Source organism: Phoca vitulina, unplaced genomic scaffold, assembly GCF_004348235.1.
Source record: "Phoca vitulina isolate PV1807 unplaced genomic scaffold, GSC_HSeal_1.0 scaffold1, whole genome shotgun sequence".
Taxonomy (NCBI): Eukaryota; Metazoa; Chordata; class Mammalia; order Carnivora; family Phocidae; genus Phoca; species Phoca vitulina.
In genome coordinates this window covers 11,938,207-11,960,588 of record NW_022589704.1, presented here as the reverse complement: position 1 = coordinate 11,960,588, position 22,382 = coordinate 11,938,207, and the positions used below count along the sequence as shown (strand labels likewise).

The following is a 22,382-nucleotide window of genomic DNA, read 5'->3' as shown; positions in this document are numbered from 1 at the left end:
GTTTCATTTATGTTTTAAGATAAGAGCCACAGAGAAAAACTGGAAGAAACAGTATGCGTTGTCTTGACCAAACACTTCCATTGCTCTGGAAGGAGCCAGCCCACTTCTCTTGGCCAAGGAAGGATACTGCATCTTAAACACGTGGTGGTTGTTATTCATTGTACCTTTTTTTTTAAGGTAGGAAACGTTCTTTGGACGGCGTTAAATGCCGCACAGCATAAAGGACGTGATACGGAACAAAGCCTGCAGACTGTGACAAATTGACATGCCCCGGACTAATGAGAAGACAGAATGTATCTACTCAGAGGCAGAACAAATATACTCACAAAGGGTCTCCTTCTCTCCTAGGACTTCCTTTGCTGGGCATCTGGCCGGGATTCTTGTTGGACTAATGTACACTCACGGGCCTCTGAAGAAAATCATGAAAAAATGTGCAGGTACAGAACAAAACACCTTTGGCCTGACAACAGGCTGGAAGTTCATCTTAATTTTAACGGAAACAGAGGCAACCCCAGGTTTCCCTGTGGTTCCGCTTAGGAATTCCCTAATAGGCTCTTTTTAAACCAAGAGGCAAAACAGCTGGTGCAGTTCCTCACACTGCTCCAAAGAAAAGGCAGCAAACCCAAATTGTAAACCTGAAGCTTTCTTAAGAGACAAATAGCAGTATGTTTACCTTCAGCAGTAATGGCACTCACAGAAAACCGTGATTTTCTTGAAAATACAGAGAACTAAAGTGGGTTTAAAATGATGCATTCTTCTGTAGTATTCCATGAATTAATATATGTGCAAGGCAGAGTTAAAAAAGAAAAACAAATCTGTACTGAAGTGCAAGGCCAGTATTTGAAAGAAGTCAGAATGACCGTTAGGTTCTCGGCAGGCAAGATGAATCTTCATGCATGGCCAGAGCAAGTCTCCTATTGCTTGAAGCATGTCTCCTGCTTTTAAAAGTTTTGTTGTTGGTTGTTTTGTTTTGTTTGGCTTTTTTCCCTGTCAAATTGATGCTCAATGAAAATACTTTATTTTATTTAGAAATATATGAATTTTGGGCACCTGGGTGGCTCAGATGGTTAAGCGTCTGCCTTCGGCTCAGGTCATGATCCCAGGGTCCTGGGATCGAGTCCCACATCGGGCTCCCTGCTCCTTGGGAGCCTGCTTCTCCCTCTGCTTCTCTCTCTCTCTCTCATGAATAAATAAATAAAATCTTTAAAAAAAAAAAAAGAAAGAAATATATGAATTTTTTAGCCCTCTTAATTTAAAATGCTATACCGGCTTTGACTTATAGGAAAACTATTTTGCAAACACTTGTTTTATAGACCATATGAGTTCCAATATTTCATCTTTTATTCATGGGAAATCTTCTGAGACTATTTTACCTTTCCTTGAACCATAAATAATTTGTTTTCACAGTTTGTGCCGATGACTGGTATTCTTGAGAACTATATAATATTCATGATATTAGAAAGCTTTCCAGGCACTGTGCTGCCGTCTTTATTAGTGGGTTGTGTTCACTTTCAGATCATTTTTACAGGCTGTGTTGCATCTAAACACATTCCCATTTTCCTACATTTGCTTATTACTGTGTTTTCAATGTGTGTGCTTGGAGGAGGCAGCGGGAACTGCATTTATTGAAAATGTCCAGTTCCATTATATTTTTGATACAACTTAATTATGGAAATCTAGTAACGAGCTTTGTTGCCCAAATGCTCTCAGTACGAATAAAGGAAAGGAAATGATTCTTGGGAGTTTAATGTTTTCTTTCATTTTCTATGTGTGTCTGAAGTTGAAGTGGTTTGTAAAGCCTTCTGCAGACGTTTTATGGAATTTAGGGGAGTATTTTGATTTTAAAGAGGATTTCCCCCACAATTATACCACGTACACTCTCAGCTTTCCTTCTTAAAACCTTGCCTACCTTCTATGGAGACTTACTTTTTACATCGTGTCGTTTTCAAAGTAATCCAATAGAAAATTGGACATGAAAAATTGAAACAAACACTCAGTGCTATTTACAAATAGCCTGAAATCTCTCTGCCTTTCTTTTTTTTTTTTTCCGGGGAAGCCTGAGAAAGTTCTAGAGTGACCTGAGAATTGAGGCACCACAGGAAGCCTGTGGAAAAGAGCCAAGTGCATGAAGCTGTTTTCTGACAGCTCCTGGAGAAAAGCAGCATTACGCTGAGGTGTGCCTCTTGCACCCACTGTCTGTCCCTTCAGCAGGGCTGAACTGACGGTCGGTCGTACTGCCCTTCTAGGGACAGAGGAAGAAGAGTAAGAACCACGGCTCCTCTAACAGTCTTGTTGGGGGCAAGTCCTCTGGATATCCAGAGCATCTCTACTGGGACGGGGCCTCAAAGCCCAAGCTCAGTACCTCGGAAGGCAAAGACCCTCTTAGGTCAACAGAAACCTCTCAGGAACTGCAGAAAGGATTGAAGAGTTTCAAGGTTCCCCACATTCTGTTCCCTATAGGGCTAGCCCCAAACAAAAGGGAGTTTATTTTAACAGTTGTTTAGAAATCATTTGAAATGACTTGGCTTTGTTATAAAGAACCTCCTAACTGTTGGAAGGATTATCAGTTACTTATGGCTGTTTTGTTCCATTGGTTGATGTGTCTGTTCTTATGCCAGGACCATACAGTTTTGATTACTATGGCTTTGTAATACAGATTGAAGTAGGGAAGTGTTAGGACGGCTGCTATCAGAAAGACAGGAAATAAGCATTGGTGAGGATTTGGAGAAAAGGAAACCCTTGTGTACTGTTGATGAGAATGTAAATTGGCACAGCCATTGTGGGACACAGTATGGAGGTTCCTCAAAGACTTAGAACTACCTTATGGTATAGCAGTCCTACTTCTGAGTATATATTCAAAGGGAAATGAAATCAGTGTCTCAAAGAGAGATTCGCACTCCCAGGTTCATTACAGCATTATTCAGAATAGCCAAGAGAGGGTGAATGTCCATCGGATAAATGGATAAAGAAGATGTGGAGAGAGAGAGAGAGAGTGTGTGTGTGTGTGTGTGTGTGTGTATGATGGACTTACTCAGCTATAAAAATGAAAGAAATCCTATCGTTTGTGACAAAATGGATGAACCCAGAAGACATCATGCTAAGTGAAATAAGTCAGAGAAAGACAAATACTAAATGATCGCACTTATATGTGGAATCTAAAAAAGGTGAGCTCTAGAATCAGAGGGTACAACAGTGGTTTCCAGGGGCCGGGGACATGGGAGAAATGGGGAGATGTTGGTCAAAGGGTACACATTTCTAGTTATAAGATGAATAAATTATGGGGGTCTAATGTACAGTATAGTGACTACAGTTAATAATATGGTCTTGCATACTTGAAATTTACTGAGAGTAGATCTTATGTTTACACATGCACAATATGGTAACTATGTAAGGTAATAGGGTATTAACTTGATTGTTGTAATCATTTCATATGTGTGTGTATATCACATCATCATGAGATATACTTTTTAAGAATTCATGTTACACAACCTGAGTACATGCGGTTTTTTATTTGTCAGTCAGACCTCAATAAAGCTGGGGTGGGGGAGTCCTTAGGGCTACAATTAAAATGTTTGTTTCCTTCATTTAGGCATTTTTTCCTCCAATATGCATTATTACGGACATCAGTACCACTCTAATAGTTCAGGTAAGCACTTTATTTGATTTAATACATTTTATCTTCAAAAATCCTGGTGTTTGCCGCCATCGAGCTGTGAAGGGTAATACCAGCTTGCGCTGCTGTGGAGTCATCTGCCCTTACGTACTCGTGCCACTAACATGCCTGGAAGCTAGATGGAGCCAGACCCCAGGGAGATATTTGGGTGAACTGGTAGAGAAGGCCAGGGAAGGAGGTCACTCTCGCCTGAAGGTATTGTATGATTGGTGTGAGGTCTCTCAACCATGGTAAGATTCAGACTAGACCTGGGTCCCTTGATTCTCAGTCTGCAAGTCCAGACTGCCTGCTGAGTGTTAGAAGTCAGTTTTTGATCTACGATTCTCCACATTCCACCCCACTTACACATTCAGGAAGAATCACGCCTAACCTCCGAGGCTAAGATAGGCATTCCTCTAAGAGTTAATACCATGTGACTTAAAGAAGAGAATATATTTTTTCTAGATGTCTTTGCAAATACGTAGAAGGGACTTCCTGTTCAAGCATCTGCCCTGTTTTAGACGAAGGCCCTTACATTCCATGCTGGGGAGGCTGCCCTGCGGTTCCCAGGGCCAGTTCCAGCAGACAGGAGTTAGAGAAGCCGTAGGCTATGAAAGTCTGGGTGTCTTTTATAGTCATTCCATTGGAGGACCGTTTGATCCCTCTAGCGCTTGTTTTTAAGTCCTTTAAGGTGGGTCTAAAGTAACTTTTATTCTAGGGTTAATTCTGTGCTGCTATTGAGGTATCACTTTTCTGGGATCTCTCCTAAATGGGCTCTCTGTTCTGGTTGGTTGAAAAGCGAAGGTCTCCCAGCCCCACCCAAGCTCCTAGAATTGTTCAGCTCGTAGCTTTTTGTCATTCTTTGTCTGGTCCTGTGGCATTTCACTCACACATGTGTGGCTTAATAATTCAGCAACATCTCCAGGCAACCCTCGCAGATTTCTGAAGGTCTTTCTGTACACTTAGTTTCCTCCTTTGCTATTCTCTGCCCTGCAAATTTCAGCTCTGCTCTAGGAGTCTGTTGCATCTGCTGTGTCCCCTGTCCCTATACCACAGTCTAGAAAGTACCTCCAGGCTCCTTTTCCTTTCTCTCAATGTTCAAAGTCTTGTATTGCCTGTTAGACGATGTCTGAAAACGTTTGTTTCATATATGTTCTCCAGTTTTCTAGCTGATTATGGTGGAAGGGCTAGTTAAGTCCCAGTTACTCCTTCTGGCAGAGGTAGAAGTCTAGTTCTGCAGTATTAGCAGTGTTCAGCCTGTGAGGGAGGAGTAGTGCAGGTTAGTGCAGGTTATTCAGAGGAAGTGGAGGGCAGGGTCTTGAATGAGTAAGTAGAAGTTAAGGAAAGCAATGGGGAGGAAAGGGCTTTTCAGGTTCTTATTAAAGGGCCTGTTTGAGATTATCCAGAATGTGCTGGAGTGCTACTGAAGGATTTAATCAGTGGAGTAATACTATTGGAGTTACATTCAAGCTCTGTTTTTGATGTAGTTATAAAGGCTTGGATCATGATTATCAATCCTGGCTATATATATGAATCTCCTGAGGATTTTTTTTTTTTTAATATATCCATGCCTTGAATTCATCCCAAACCAATTAAATTAGAATGAGGATAGAGACAGGAACTTGGACTTTTTTTTTTTCCAAAGCTTCCCAGGTGATTTTAATGAGATCAAGAACAGAGGCCTAGATGATGGGGTTTACCTAGACCTGGGGGCCACAGAAGTGAATACTGTTGATGCCCAAGAAAAGCCTCACTTCTGAGGCTCTTGCCTCTGCCAATCTGAATGATTAAAACACTAGAAATGTGGTCTTGGTGCAGGAGAGGAATGGTTGTTGGACAATGCCAGCTCACCTAAAGAGAAGGGTGATGATTAGTTATTGACTAAGCTGATAAATACACTCATTTGGAAGAGTGTCCATTCCTTTTTGTTGTTGGTCCTGGACACCAAGCTTACACTGACTGAAGTATAAGAGCTTTATTGGCCTACATGACTAGGAAGAGGTGAGTTGGACAGGAAGACCATATTGGTTCTCTCTCCCATTGTGATTTCTCACCTCTTATTGACTTGATTTTCTCCACTTCACAGGGAACATGGCCCCTAACACCTGGAAGTTGGTAGAGGATAAAGGGCTTTTCGCCTGGTTGATTTATTAAATCCCCGAAAGTAACAGAAGTGTTCCTCTGGACAAAGAGAAAAAGAACATAACTGTGCACAGACATGCCTTTAACTATTGTAGATTCCCTAGTCCTAACGTCTTGTGTGACAACAAGGAAACTGAAGTTTGGAAATGTTAAGTCATTTGGCTAACATCATACAAATAGTGATAAAACAGGGACCAAAAATGCAACTCACTGATTCCTAGCCTCTGCTTTTTATATATTACAGGGATAGGAGATGGCCATTCTCCTGATTTATCCTTACGAAATAGGACAGTTCCCCTTACTGTCTTTTAGACTTCCCCCTTTTTTTTTTTTTTTGCATTTATTTAAAAAAAAAGGAAAAAGGGAAACATCTTTTCCTCCTTCGTGTGGAAGAGGCATAAGCCTAGCAGACACAGACCATAGAATTAAAGGCAAAAATAAAAGCCCCTTTTACCTTTCTCTCTTATCCCCTGTAAGATTACCATATTTATATTCCTTCCTCTGAAGTGACTGGATTTCTTCAAAAGCAGAGCTACATAAGGCCAGGTGGCCATGCTAATGTTCATCTAGGGAACTTGTATGAGAGCATATGTATCTCTTACAAGTAATGATTTATTCTTAATATGGCCGTCCTTAGCTGGAAGAGTCTTTATAGGTCAAAGAACCTCATGAATGTTTAAAAAGCTGTTACCCATTTTTCTAATCTTGGTGGTGTTTCTTGATCTCTTTTGCCATGAAATCCTGGTATGTGTATAAAGAACAGATGGAGTAGTTAATAGAATAATGATAACCAGAATTTCTTTTACTACAGAGCCAAAGTATATAGCTACAAAAGAATATTAAACTGCTGTTCATTGCAGGATATAATTTAAACTTACTTATCCTAAGTGTTTGATTGTTGGGTTTTTCCAACCGTGTTTATTATGAAGATTTAAAAATATCTGATTGGGCCAGAGGAACAGCTGAAGAAAATTTTTTGTCCTAGGAAACCTTCTCTCATTATAATAGATATTGATAGGAGTTTTGATCTTCTTGATGATTTATGACTGATGATATAGAACTTTTAACCACACTAGTCTTTTTGACTTAACACGGTGAAGCTTTCCCTTTTTCCCCCCATGTTTTGTCTGACAAGTACCAAATTAGATTTTATAATATTCAGATGTTTAGAGTTGTAGACCTTATTTCATTAAGGTCATGCTGGGTTGTTTTTTAAATAAGAAATAACATGAAGAAAAGTTTTTCTATGTCAAGAAAATATTGCCTCAAATTATAGCGAATTTACCTGGCAGTTGAAACTCTATAGATGTATGCAGTATTTCTGATATCTGTATAGATGGGTATTCAGAGCTTTGGGGTTATTTTGGGTTCTGAGTGAGCTGAACATTTTCGAGGGTAGATAGGTAGAAGTCCTGCTTAGACCCTTCTATAATAGAATGACTTTACACAGGGGTTTGAAAGTGGTAGTTGGCACTCTTAGGGAATTAGGCAGTCTCTCTGTTCAGGGATTGCTGAAGCATACCATGGTGTTCAGCGACTTCTCCATAAGTATTCTATTATGTTTTGGAATGGTTGCCCCTTTCTTTTGTTCTTTGTGAAGTAGACATATTGATTGTATTTTAACCATTTGCCCTTATAATAAAGGTTTTTCGTTGTTGTCGTTTTGGTGGGAAATCTAGAAAGCAGTATTTGTAACAGTGCCACAGTCTTCTTTACTCTCAGGATACGAAACTTGCTGGTGGGTGTTCCCCAACATAGCAGTGGGAGCTAACTTTTTTTTCATGGGTCTGTTGAGTAGAGACCAATTTGAGGAAGGTTGTTGATTTTTAAATTGGAATCCAGATCCAACTTCAGTCCTACACTAGTGTGAGGATTTGGGAAATTTACTTATATCCTTCCCCTGTTACAAATATCATGATGTTAATATTCTGACATGGGAAACAGGAGAGAGAATGTGGAAGTTGGGTTATTGGAGGTATTTAGTAAATTCCCACTAATTTTTACTACTTTAGGAGCAAGCCTTGTCAGAATCAGTCCCCCAAATCCTGAACAATTTTATTTAATGTTTATTTAAATCACTCACTTTGTGACTTTCAAGGACATTGTAAAATATTACCAAAAAAGAAGAGTGTTGTAATAATCAGTAAGAATGGGCAAGGGCTCTGAATAGACTGCTGTCCAAAGAAAGATGTACAAATGACCAATAAACCCGTGAAAAGAGGGTTTATCTAAACACTAGATATCATTATCTATCATTATCATTAGTCATTAGTCATCCAAACCATATCCACTCAATATCATTAGTCATGCAAACCATAATGAGGTACCACTTACACCTACTAGGATGGCTATAATTACAAAGATAGATAGTAAATGGAGAAATCTGAACCCATTAACATAGCTTTGTGGAAATGTAAAATGGTACAACTTTGGGAAACATTCTGGCAGTTCCAAATGGTTAAACATAGAAGTTCCATATGACCCAGGAATCCCACTCTTGGTTATGGACCCAAGAGAAATGAAAACATATGTCCATATAAAAACTTGTCCATGAAGGTTTATAGCAGCATTATTGACAAGAGTCCAAAGGTGGAAATAACCCAAATGTCTATCAATTGATGGATGCTATATAATCATGCAATGGAATATTATTTGGCCACAAAAAGGAGTGAAGTACTGAATCATGCTACAACATGGACGAACCTTGAAAATGTTATGTAAAATGAAATAAGCCAGACACAAAACACCACATGTTCTATGATCCCATTTATATAATTGTCCAGAATAGGCATAGATAGCTATAGAGACAGAAAATAGATTAGTGGTTACTTAGGGCTGGGAGAGATGGGGGATGATAGCTAAAGGGTACAGTTTTCTTTTGGGGGGTGATGAAAATGTTCTAACATTGATTGTGGTGAGGGCAGAACTCTATGAATATATACTAAAAGCCATTGAACTGTACACTTTAAATTGATGGATTATATAGTATGTCAATTATGTCTCATTAAGGCTGCTCTAAAAACATAACCAATAGACACATATAACATGACAGATATTTATTGTAAATGTGTATAGTTACATTAGATTATCAGCTGAAACTAGATCAGTGTGTTATCATTTCATTGTTTATATGAAAATACTTTTGGAGTACCTGAAAATTCTTATGGGAAGGAGTTAAACTGTTTCCTTTTTAATCTTGCATTTTATTTATAACCAGCACAAAAGTAAACTTTAAAATAGCCTCAGGACAGGGGCGCCTGGGTGGCTCAGTTGGTTAAGCAGCTGCCTTCAGCTCAGGTCATGATCCCAGGGTCCTGGGCTCGAGCTCCACATCCAGCTCCCTGCTCAGCGGAGAGCCTGTTTCTCCCTCTCCCTCTGCCTGCCACTCTGCCTACTTGTGCTCTCTATCTCTCTGTCAAATAAATAAATAAATAAATAATCTTAAAAAAAAAATAAAATAGCCTCAGGACTAATTATCAAATATTCTGAATATTAAATCTTAATTAACCAGATTCTGCCATATACTGTTCCTCTTTTTGGTCTTGTTATGTGTGTGTGTGTGTGTGTGTGTGTGTGTGTGTGTGTGTTTCCTTTAGTCTTAAAGCAATAAGAAATTTAGACTCAGGTGTGTACTCTGTTGATGATATGGAGACCTATGACACATGACTCAAAGTAAAGGGTAGGAATGTTCATCAACAACAAAAAGCACATTAATTAACTATTTGAAAACTCATCCCCAAAGGGTAAGATAATGGAAGAAAAGAAGGAATAAAGCTAAACAGACTCTTCTCTCTCATTACACCAGAATTAGACTGGTAATCTTTTGGGGGGAAAAATTCTCTTCCAAACAAACTACATAAAAGTGGGCAGTTAAAGAAGATGTAAGGAGTAAACTCAAACCAACTTGAAAATATTGATGGAAACACCTTGCAAAAGTGAACTCTGCTCTGTAATTGACCTTCATTAATGGGATATGTAAGTCTGATACTTAAAGCATTATTTAATGAGCAGGTTGTTTCTTCTCTCATTTTATCTAGCAACCAATTTCTTGAAAGTGCTATTAATAGAAACTGTGTTCTTTGACATAAAATTATAATTATAGAGACATCGCCTTGTTTATCTCAATGTAGTTATTACTGTCCAAAGTATCACACCCAGCACAGAAATCCTGCAGTATCTGCATTAAATGTTAGTCTGCCTCTCATTGTATGGAGCCAGCAGACAGAAATGCTTGATCAACTATTATTTCAACCATTCCCTTGACCCTAGTCAGGACTTTACAGAAAATACTCCAAGTAGTGTATAGCTCTAAACTGCAAGAATCCACTCCAGATGAAAATAGCTCATACCAGCCCCTCTCCAGTACCCCTCAGACCTTCTAAATTAGTATCTTCTTCCTCTTCAGCTCATAAGGACTCACATATGTCCAGTCCCACGCTGGGCACTGTTGGTGCAACAGTGATAAGACTGTCATTGCCCACGGTCATGGAGGAATTCTCCATTTGTCATCTTTTCTTATTTTGATTATTACTATACTCAGAATGATGACAGATTATTTTATTGTGTTTGCTTACAAATGGGAAGAATGGCAAGAACAGTACACAGCCGTGCTCTATAACCTTTCCCTTGTGCCTGTAGGCTACTCCAGGTATCAGGATTATTACCCATATGGCCAGCCAGGTTACTCTGAAGACATATCCAGGAACTATGATGCATACACAGCAGGACTGAGTGAGGAGGAACAGCTAGAGAGAGCATTAAGAGCCAGCCTCTGGGACCGAGGTAGGAATTTTGCGCCCTTCACTTATTTTAAAGCATACCTCACATGGTGAGATGGTCTGAAAAAGGACTATTTGTAGCAAATTAAACTTTAAATAGTTTATAAAAAGGGTATGTAGATGAAAAAAAATGTGTGCAGATTGTGATTACAAAGAATGGGGTGTGATGCCATATTCCCAGCAACCTAAGCTAATAAGGTGCCAGACTATGTATGTATTGTTAAAGTTGTTCTTTTTTAGGCCTGCTGTGCTCCTCAGTGCCTTGGCATTAAAGTTAAGAAACTTAAAAAAAAAAAAAAAATCTTAGGTGTGTGAAAAAAGGAGTTTACTTTGGACTTCATATCTACAAAGCAGGCTGTATGTCACTGTGTATATCAAAGTGTTGCCCGCAAACCTTCCCCAAAGTCACATGGACAGCTTGGTAGGAATTCAAACTTAGGGTTCTACTCCAGACCTACTGAACCCATCTCTTTGGGGGCAGAGCCTAGGAATTTGTATCTTCAACAGGCCTTCCAGAAGATTCTTTTATAGACTGATATATGAAAACCACTGTATTTATCATGCCATCTTTGGCGTGGGGTTGACTTACTACTGTTATTCTTGTTTTAGTAGTGACAAAAAACCATCCATTCATTCGGTAAGCATTTATGAAGGTCTTACTATGTTTTGCGGTCTGCGTGAGGTACCATAGGGAATACAGACAGGTAAAAGATGTACTCTCCCTCAAAAAGTTCACAATCTCAGGTAGAGGAGATGCCTGCTAGATGCATGGACATCTAGATGCATGGACAATGGACAGGTAAGCATAGTATCAGGTGCTCAGGTGAGAGCGCTCAGCTACGGGAGGCTCAGGCTAATTGCTAGATCCGGGGAGAAGGGGTGAGCTCTTCCTTCACTAGACCTACCAGACTCTCACAGAAGACTCGGACCTTCAAGAATGTGTCACGTTTACAGAGATGTGGGGAGAGTCAGTATCACACAGACAGGAAGTAAGGACGTGGTCAGCCAACCCTCACTTTGGAACGGAGCCTTAAGAGAAGAAGGGGAAGAAGAGTGGGGAGCGAGGCTTTGGCCTGATCACAGAGGTCCTAGAATCAAGTAAGCCAGGTGGAAAACGGACCTGGTATGTCCTGTAAGTGCTGGTAGGGTCCTGCATCGGGAGTGATGTGACCAGAGCTGTGCTTTATGAATCTGGCAACAGTGATTCCACAGACAAGGACTGAGCACCTGTGGGGGGCACCGGGCATTATGCTAGATGGTAGGAATGCATACATTATGGCAACCTGGCCTCTGACTTTAGAGAACACAGTCCAGAGCAGCAGCGTCCCGGAGGTAGAATGACAACAGCAGTCTGAACAAGGAATAAAAGCCCAAATGAGGAAGGGGGCGGGGTCGTGGTGGGGAATGGAGAGGAAGAGATAAGTCAGTATTCCTTGGGTAAGGAGTATCAGAATTGTGGTGTATAAGTCATCTGTTACTACGTAACGAATCACCCTGACATGGCTGAAACCAATAAACATTTCTTCTTGCTCTTGAGCATATGGGTCCGCTGGCCAAGCTTACAGGATCTTGGCCTGGCCCGTGTGCTAAGGGGTCTGCAGGGGGTTGCATGGAGCTGGCTGCTCTGAGATGACCCCATTGACTTGCCTCACTGACTGTCATTGGAGGTGATGGTGGAGGTGAGGCCGCACACCCCACCTCGTCCAGCAGGCTGGCCCAGGCTCATCTGCCAGGCCTCAGGCCAAGGGTTCCAGGAGAGTAGAAACAAGCAAGGCTTGTGCTGCTGCCACGCCAATGCCACTGGATTTTGTTGCTGAAACAAGTGACCGCCCAGACCCATGGGATTCAGAAACACACTCCACCTCCTCATGGCAGGAGCTGCAAAGAGTATGGATAGAAAGAAAAGTAGAGAATTAGGGCCATGCCCGTAGTCATTGTATCGCATATACTCAGTGGTTTAATAGTATCACGATCGCAAGCAGCCTGCCTTAGCCTTCCTAAATTTGGGGGGTAGGGCCCCAGAGCCTGTACTAAAATAAATTTTCGTGGTTTTATTCCTATGCACACAGCAGTTTAATCACTACTAGGCGAGACAGGGAATATTATGGGACAAGTAAGGTTGGAGTAAATCTACTGAGCATGGACTTTGTACCAAGCTTTATTTAGGACCCCAAAGGGACAGTGAGAGGGAATTTTTTGAGGTGATGTAACTATTCTGTATCTTGATTATTGTGGTGGATACGAAACTCTGTGTTTGTCAGAACTCACCTACCTGTATATCACAAAGACCCGAATTTTCCTATCAAGAAATTTTAAAGAGGTAAATAAGAATTAATAAGGAACCCAATGAAATAACTGGTAGTCCTGCAAAGACCATCAAGGACTACAAAAACCATCACTTAGAAGGTTACTGAGAGACAGGACAGTGATAATGTATCACCTCATGGTGGAAGTGCTAATAACAAAGGGAAAGATGTCCCTTTGCAAGGGAGAGATTTGGCAGTCACCACCTAAATGCTGTGATCAAGCTCAGTGGTATTATCAGTGAGCTGGCCTGTTGCGTGCCTCCTGATATGATGCAGTCTGAGGAACATAGCTTCAGGTTCTTGCTATAAGTGTTTAACCTGACTCTGAGTCTTCCAGTGTAAGCATCAACATACTGGAAACACATGGGATAGAGGAACAAGCTAAGTAATACCATGGAGAAATAATCAGACAAAACATGGGATTTCTGCAATTCAATGAGACTGGCCTGGGGGGAAAAAAATCCGTGTCAAAAAGAAAAAAACAGGGTGTGGTTTTTATTAAAAGGACATAACAACCAAACATAACATGAAAACCTTGAAAAACTGACTATAAAAACATTTTTTTTATAAAACGGGAATTTTGTATTTGGGTAGATATTAGAAGTTGTTAGGGAAGTAATCAGACTTTCTTGGATGTGATAATGGTGTTGTAGATAAGTAGCAGAATGTCCCTTATTCTTGGGAGATACACACTGAAGTATTTAGAAGCAAAATAATGTGATGTCTGCAACCTACTTTGGAAGGTCAGCCAAGGCAACCTGTCCTGTCTCTCTCACCAGCCTATGCACAAGTACTGTATTCAAATAAATATGGAAAACGCCGCAAAACTGTGAACATATAGCAAACTATACCCCGTTAAAGATCCAGAATATCACTGGTATACTAACGATTCTAATTAGTTCTGCAATTAGGAAACCAATTTATTAAATTAATGTTTTCTAAGAGCATATGGAACTAGTTCCAAGAAAACTGACCTAAGGAGACGTCGTGAAGTGCATTATATAATAACAGGTGGCAGCAAAGAAATTAGCTTTACAAATTGTTTATATTAATTTCAGTTTTATTTTCTTTAAAACACTTTGTGATTGCCTTATTAAGAACAAGAAACCAAAGAGACATTGTTTTAAAGACCTTAATATTTTTTAGCCTTTTTTTCCCTATGGAAAAAATACTTGGTTTGAGTTTTATTTTATAAAATTCTGACCATATATACATACTACTTTGTACCTTACTTGCTTTCATTCAGTGTTATCTTGTAATCAGATTTTCATACCACTAAATGTTTTGAACGTACAGGTCCTCCGTGTATTATCTTAGATTTATACCTAAGTATGTTTTTTGGAGGGGGAGGTGTGCTATTGTAAATAGTAATTTTTTTAAAAAATTCTATATGTTGAGATTATTACATATTTTTTCTTCTTTTTATTAGTGTTCAGTGGAGTGTGACCTAGGTGAGCAAGTGCTCCCATACCTCTTTAGGCCTCTGTTTAGTTAGTTGTCTGACTGCTTCAACTCGTGATGGGTTGAGAAAAAGTCACTAATTTGCAGATTGTCTCACATTTATGTTTATTATAAGACAGGAGTGATGCTCTTCCTAGCTTTCTACACCCCAAAGGGAAGCTGGAAACATTCCTTATTCTTCATTGGGGTTTGAATCTGTCATTCTTAGTACATTTATTTACTACCTTTTTTTTGTTTTAAGTAAAGAAGATCTTTCCCTTATGAAGTAGGTAGAATCTATAGTCCTTTTTTAAATGCCTGGATAAATGCTTAATTTTTTCTCTTTGATTTATAGTTTTCAGAGTAAGAAGTTAGTGTAATAGAGTAACACTGAGACTTGCAAGGGCCAACTAATAGAAATTCATTTGGTAGAATGCCAGTCCAGCAAGAAACATCCAGCGCCAATTAGTTTCAAACTGTTCTTTAGTTAAATATATTGGAGGAGTAAATTAAAGAATCAAGGTAGCACCTTTTTAAGTTCAGAATTTGCTGTTTTCATGGTCCCCACCAGTACCTGGCCGTACAGGTCCAGAAGCTCATGCCGGGAATAGTAATACCAAAGTAGCCTTTGTAGGAGAAATCTCGAAATCCGTATTATTTCAAGGAACATGCATGTTTACTACTATCAACAGAAATCTTGTCTTGTTCTGTTGGCAGTCTCCGCTTTTATAAGCAAGTCCAAGAGGCAGCTGATACCACAATAATAGAAAAATTCTGGAAAAGAGCCATCCCTTTCTTTGAGTCAAAAGGCAGATGCCAAGTAGGAACATTAGCTCATTGCATTTTCGTCTCCCCACTCCCCCACATCCTTCCATGTATAATTTGTGACTTTTTTTTTTTTTTTAAATAGCCTGCCACCAAGTTCAGCCAGTGACTGGGTACAAAGCTGTGTCCTTCTCAGCTCCTATCTGCCAGCCTGGAGCATGTGTACTGGTTAAAGCTGGAAATCCTTACTGGCACGTGGCGTAACTTGTGCTGATTTTCTTAGACTCCTCTGCAAGGCAAATGGCCGCAGTCACACTTTGGCTCTCTCGTGAAAATCAAGCAGCTCTGTCGCCCCCCACCCCCTCCCCACACTGTACGTTGGGGTTGCTGGTTAGCCGTATGTGAAACTACGGTGGAATAGACTACAGAGGTCTTGGCTCCAGAATGAAACTGGTTGCTGCTTTGTCTCTCGGTCTTTGGATGTGAAATTACCAGGGAAGCCATTTTGGGGAAAAAGAAATATTTAGGTTCCAAATTAATATCGTGCTTTTGTTGTTAACAGATGATTTGACAGTATCTTTGAATCTTGTTTATAAGCATCATGTGTTTGTAGGGACCAATTGAGACACACTTTAGGTAAAGAAAGAGAACTACTGTACATTTTTCCTTTTACTGAAGCTACACCAACGTATATAAGAGCAGCATTTGTCTTGTTTCTTTATTGTGTGGACATTTTTGAGAAAAATGAAATGCATTATGTTCGTTCTTTTTATCTTTCCCGGTGTGGTACAAAGGGAAAATGATGGGAATGTCAGTGGCCTGCATTCAGTCCTGGCTTATTAATGAACTTAGCTTTACTTGAGGTGTGAATGACTGAGTCTAATCAGACCTTTGTTTTATTATCATTTTTTTATAGCAAAGAGTTGAATTGGGTACTCTCTTCCTTTTCCATTATTCTGTGGTAATGGACTGAGAAGGAGGGGTGTAGCAAGAAAGAGGTGGAGGCACTGGGAACCGTCAGGAATATTGGCGTGTGGCACGTGGATCTCAGGGCTCACGGATGAAAGACCGTTTCAGGAATATAAATTGACACAGCTATCGACAGCAGATCTCAGCCGATCCATACGTAGATTACGAGGTGGTATCTTATTCGGTTGCACGATTATATGGTCCTTCCTTGGCCCAGTGCAGGCATAATGCAGTTGGGCCGTTTTTTAACATATGCAAATGTCCGTGGCTGGCCTGCTTGGCTTCGAAGAGGCATTGGAGGCCGGGACAGAGATGTGCAGCTACTTCTGTGTGACCGCTTCACTTTTTTTTTTTTTTTTTAAAGTAAATTGCTGTGTTTTCCCCTAGGAAAAGTTTCTATGTAATGAAAAAGTACCATCTGCCAGATTGTCTAAAAGCAGTTTCATTGCAGAACACTTCCTTTGGATTATGATTCTCACTTGCTACTCTGTGTTGGAGATACTCACTTCGGTGAGTGAAGTTTCATATTCAAGACTGTGTCTAGATGTCAAATTGTACACATAAAGAAACATAAGTATATGAGTTTTAAAATCTGTGAAACAACATGTGAATATCCCAGCCAGGGAGAAAAATAATAAAATGAGTGGGACAGAATTCTGTGTAGGTCCCTATTGTAAAGGAGCCCGCTTCTCTTGAGATCCCAAATTTTAAAATATTAACCATAGCCTGCTGTTACTGGAATAACAAAATAGAAATAAAGATACATGAAATTTAAACATATTTGGGAACTTGACAGTAATGGTTATGTGTATATTTATAATTTTTCCTCTGCCACCCCCCACAATCACCATTTATTGAAAGCATTATTCAGATGCTAATGAGTAGATTTAACAAAAAAAGTATAAACACAACGCTAATGAATTAATTCCACCCACCCATGTCCCCGCCATCCTCCCCACACTTGGAGACTGCTTTTGGGCTACCAAATCTTAACGGTTTCAGAAATACTACCTTGCACACTCATGTTGCTCAGATCATCATTCATTCTGTTACTCAGCAAATCTGCATTTGAGCCTCTTGTAAGTGTCAGATACTGTTAAGCATTGTAGGCTACAAAAAGGAATAAATCCTGTTCTTTACTATCAAACCAAAAATATTATTCTTTTTGCTGAACAATAGGAGATTTAAGTGACTTACTTCACTTCAGCGAACCAATATATTAGATTCTCGAAAGAGATATAGTAACTCTTGAAATATTTTTAAGAGAGAGCGACAGAGAAAGAGAGCACCAGTGGGGAGAGGGGCAGGGGAGGGGCAGAGAGAGAATCTTAAGCAGGCTCCCACTGGGCCTGCCCAGGGCTCAATCTCAGGACCTTGAGATCATGCCTGAGCCAAAATCAAGAGTCGGACACTTAACCAACTGAGTCACCCAGGTGCCCCTAGTAACTTTCAAAATGAGTTGATCACTTTACTTAACCCATCTGTGAAATATTTCAGCAACCGTGATTCCCTAAGTTATATAAGAATTTTATAGACTATCAAGTTTACTAATACAATGATTTGTATACTCAAGCTCTCTATACAGTTTTTAATCTCAGAAGTAATTGACGTGTATATTCAGTCTTTCATAAAATCAAATAATTGCAGAAAACAATTTAGGCCTAAGAAACTCTTGTTGTTTCTACAGAAGTGTATTAATTTGGAAAAGAGATATCATAGAGTGCTTTAAAATTACAGTGGATCTTACGTTCTTATTAATCAAACAATTGAGGGTATGAGGAAGTTTCTAATCCTACGTATTTATACTAAAATATAAAACAAAACAGTCTTTTTTTTTTTTTGAGCTGAAGGCTCAGACTTTGTTACATAGACTCAGTAGTTGATATTTTCAGTGAATCGGATTTTATTTTCTTTTTATTTGAGCCTTTATAATTCCTCTTTCAGCATTATAATTACACATCAAAAGTATATATAATATTTTGCATGATTGTGCCTTAATATTCCATCTTCATCTGTGAGTTGAACTACAACATCAGTCATGAGTTTGGGGTCTGTAAAGAGCCACATCGTTGAGCATATTAAGCACATGACTTCAGTTTAAATCTTGGGGAGGATGTGTTGTTGTGATCCTTTGCTTAATTTATTTAAATTATTTTTAAAGTCAGTGACAAAGAATGAGACAAAGCAGCACCATTTTCAAATGTAACTGTGATATGCTGGCAGTGAGCATGACCTTAGAGGTCATCATATCTGACACCTGCTTTCACCCAATGAGGAAACAGACTCAGAGAAGCCCTTCACCATCTATATACATGTCTGTGAGTTTGGCCTCGGTTACTGTTGACAGTGTCCTGCCCTGGGGACGCAGGTGTAAAGTAGGCAGGTGTGAGGAGCTTGGAAGTCAGGACCTCCCTAGAAGGTGCGAGATTGAACCCACATTTCTAGGGCTCCTATGAGGCTACCCTAGAGCTGAACCCCTGTGTGAGCCTTCTGTTCTTGACCCCAGACAGACTTTCAGCTTTCCCCTGTCGCCAGGGGCAGAGTCCACCTGGCCTTCCAGGGAAGGGGGAGATGGGTGAGGAAGTGTGACAGGTGGCTCTCATGTATGTGTGCTAACACCGGTTAAGATGTGCGCTGTGTGGGTCTGCTTTTGTTTTGCCATGGGAGTGGGCAGCACTCAACTCCTTCTCTGGAAGTTCTACCTGAATTCCAGATGTCCTAAGGTAGATGGTGCTGAGGACCTGAGACAGGTGATGACGGGTACCTGAGCTCATCTATCACGGTCTTTTACGATTTGGGCAGCATTTGTCATTCTAGTTATAAAAAGCAATATATATTCACTGTGGAAAATACAAATAAGAAAAGAAGACAAAAAAATAATCCATAACCCCACCACCCAGAGAAAAACCACATAACATTTGAGGTGTATCCTTGCAGCTATCCATAATATGGGCGCCCAAAAGAAAGCACCGCAAATGCTTTGGTGAAATTATTTCCAAGTCAACAAGAATTAAGTGCCTGTCCGTGGTGCTGGGAAGGTTCACATACCCACACTGCGCTACGAAATAAGCATTTGTAGTTAGCTTCGTTTTTCAGATTGTGAAGCGGTGGCACAGAGAAGTTAAATGATTTGCCCAGGGTCACATTCTAAGTTGTAAACAACAGACAAGGAGGCCAGGCTTCTCTGTTCCTAGTTGGGACACTTTTGTATCATACAACAGAGCCTTTTTAGAAGAAGCTTTTCTAGGCTGCCACCGAATTGTCAGTTACAGTAGAGACTGCTCTCCATATAGTCAGGACGGTACTGAGCTAGAGTTTTGTTTGTGCTCTGGCAGGTGGATTGGCTGTTGTGATCTTCCCGAATTCAGAATTCTGAGAACTGAGATGGGTGTGGCCGCTCAGGAACAGTCTGGGCTACATTTAGAAAGACTATTACTTCTAGAATAACAAGGACATTTCTCTTACTGTGGTCCTCACCTGTCCATAAATGGTTGGCTAAGTTCTTTTGTTTGGTTGGTTTTTGGTTTTGTTGAAGCAACAGATCTTGATAGTATTTGAAAAAGCAAAATAAATCATTTGTGTAGGGAAAGAACACCCTTTTACACAAGAAACCTGCATCTCAGGTACCTTACAGGACACACACACCAAAAAAAAAAAAAAAAAATGCTTACTGTACACAATCATAAATCATCTGCTTGGCTGTCATTCATTTCTACAAAAATTTATAGCATATGAGCATGAAAATATTTTTAATACAGACACATTAGTGACATTTTAATTAAAGATATTTGTATCATTCATTTAAATAGGGCTCTATTTTTGTTCAGTAGCTTTCCTTTTTGAAGAGAAATGATTCAGAACAAAAAAAGAATATGTGCTCACATTAAGTGTGGCTGAAGACATCAGAATTTTACATCAGGCTGTTACACATTTCTCCCGCTCCTTGTGAGTGGGAATTATTCCCGAGAGAATTTCTAATGCTGTCCGCTCTGCCTCTCAAAGTCCTCTTGCTCAGAGTCGTGCAGTCTTCTATCCATTTTGTTGTGTTGTGTTGCTAGTAAGAAAAACCAAGAGTCATATGTTGATTTCCATTTATTATAGAATCACAAATAGCTTTCACAGTGGTCTAGTTTCATCACATGGCGGTTCTCCAAGGGTCCAGAACTATTTATAATTCTGTTGTACTTAGTTATGGAGAGCCAGATGTGAGAATCATGCATAATATGTATTTATATATCTTCATGAATCTCAATTAGGGACCAGAAATCTTCCTGTGTCACATCTGTGTTATTTAAATCTATTTTTGTTATAACACAGGACTGAAATTGTGCAATGTTATGAAGATTACTATAAATATTAAGCTGATTAAAATTACATTGAAATCATCTGCTTTGGAAAAATTGCAAATGGCCTAATCATGCCACGATAAGGGACAGAGTAATAAATCATGATGTAGAATAATACTCAGCCATTAAAAAGACAGAGAGGCAGGTTCACGGTGTATCAGATGAGAAGCAGGGATATAAGCAGTATTCTTAGTAAAAACCCATTTTATTTTTGGAAGACCTAGTAAATGTGCTGTAAAAAAGATTGGGATAATATTTAACAAAATGCCAATTATCCTTATTTCTCAAGAATAAGATTATGGTGACTTTTATTTTCTTGTTTTGGCTTAACTCCATTTTCTAAAATTTCTGCAAAATCATGTGGAACCTTTAGAAGGAAAAACATATTATTAAAATGAATCTATGCATTGCTAAAAATATTCAGTATTAGCCATGCTCTTCTCTGATGTTCTCTCCAGGCCCCATTCTGTTGAAGGCATCAGGTTGCTGCAGAGAAATTCAGACACCTCTACGTCATGCATTCGTGCTTCCAACCTCTGCAGGCTCCTGATGGGCAGTCAGAGTGATGGGGGAGACTGAGAAGAGCCCAGTGAGATCCTGTCTCCCCTTTTCCTTTTTGCTTATCTCTTTCCCTTCTCCTCTCTATTCTGAACCTTCCAGGCTAAAGTTATCCACACCCTGCAGACAAGAAGGCCCACTGCTCCTGTCATCAGTAGCTAGCTCTCCCTGCCTACTGTAGTGATTTCCTTCTTAAGGTCCCAGAACACCCTGGATTCCTAGTTTGTGGCTGCTTTAGCACACAGGTTAGGAACCATGGCACCAGGCAGTTCCATTTTACCTGACAGTATGTATATGAAATGTAAAGCTTCGTACATTTTATGGAGAGTGGTCCTTTCCTATCTGTTCTGCTTCATCTGAGCGAAAGGTTGTGTGGTAGTTGGAACGCAGAGGTTTGGGTCACCAGGGAGAGGAGAAGTATGGCGTGCTTTCTGTGGAAGAGCATTTTTGTATTGCAAAATACAGTTTTGTGTTACCAGAAAACAGTATGGGCTGACTCTTGAATCACTGCATTTAGAATTCTTTACAAATCAACCTAAACCACCCAAAGCCCAGTAGTTTTTAATTTTCAGCTCAGTGAGACTAAAAAGAAACAGTTTGCTTTTGGCTACAGTGATGCTGAAAGAAAATAAAATGTAGCTAGTCCTTCGACATTAAGGGAGATAAAGTGTTTAATAAGTGTCTTCTAGAAGTGACATCCGTATAGAACACCTGCTGTCTTCATTACAACTTTAAATAAGCTGCATCTCTGGGGGTTCGCAGGGCCCTTCTTTTGGCACACACTGCTGTGACAAAGATAAATTCTAAACCCCAAGTAATTTGCTGTTGTGTAGAGGATGCTTTTTGGTGAGACATTTGGGGGTGCAGAGGGGACTAAGCCCCTGCCTTAGATAACTCAGGCCAGCAAGGCCCATTTTGAGCATAATTTTGACACGATGATGGTTGTCAAGTTACAACATATCCTAGCCCTTGGTAGCCCTAATGATTTGCTAATTATCATGTTAATGTTTTCCGTATCACAGAAACATGTAGACCATTCTTCTTGGTATGTGGGCATAGCTGTTCAGTGGAATTCTGGATTTCTTTATACGCTGTGAGGAAGAGACCTGAGGTGTGCCTATGCTGACGGCGTGTTTCTGCTCTGATTTTACTCATTACAGTCCCCTGCATATAGGGACGGGTGGGTGGACGTGAAAGAGCTTCACAGGGAGAGCCTTTCTCTGGAGGACCTTTTAAAAATCCACTGCCGGGTGCCTGGGTGGCTCAGTTGGTTAAGCGACTGCCTTCGGCTCAGGTCATGATCCCGGAGTCCCGGGATCGAGTCCCACATCGGGCTCCCTGCTCAGCAGGGAGTCTGCTTCTCCCTCTGACCCTCCTCCCTCTCATGCTCTCTGTCTCTCATTCTCTCTCTCGCAAATAAATAAAA

At 40.1% G+C, this 22,382-nt stretch overlaps 1 protein-coding gene across 2 annotated transcripts in view; it reads left to right on the top strand.

Annotated features, from left to right (window-relative positions):
* The window catches only part of RHBDD1 (rhomboid domain containing 1), a 122,818-nt gene that overhangs the window by 64,440 nt on the left and 35,996 nt on the right, over positions 1 to 22,382 (top strand). For both annotated transcript variants that reach the window (XM_032401028.1, XM_032401039.1), the window contains 3 exons: positions 349 to 437; positions 3,590 to 3,646; positions 10,433 to 10,576. In XM_032401028.1, coding sequence (XP_032256919.1) covers positions 349 to 437; positions 3,590 to 3,646; positions 10,433 to 10,576 — 290 coding nt within the window. The remainder of the gene's footprint in view (positions 1 to 348; positions 438 to 3,589; positions 3,647 to 10,432; positions 10,577 to 22,382) is intronic.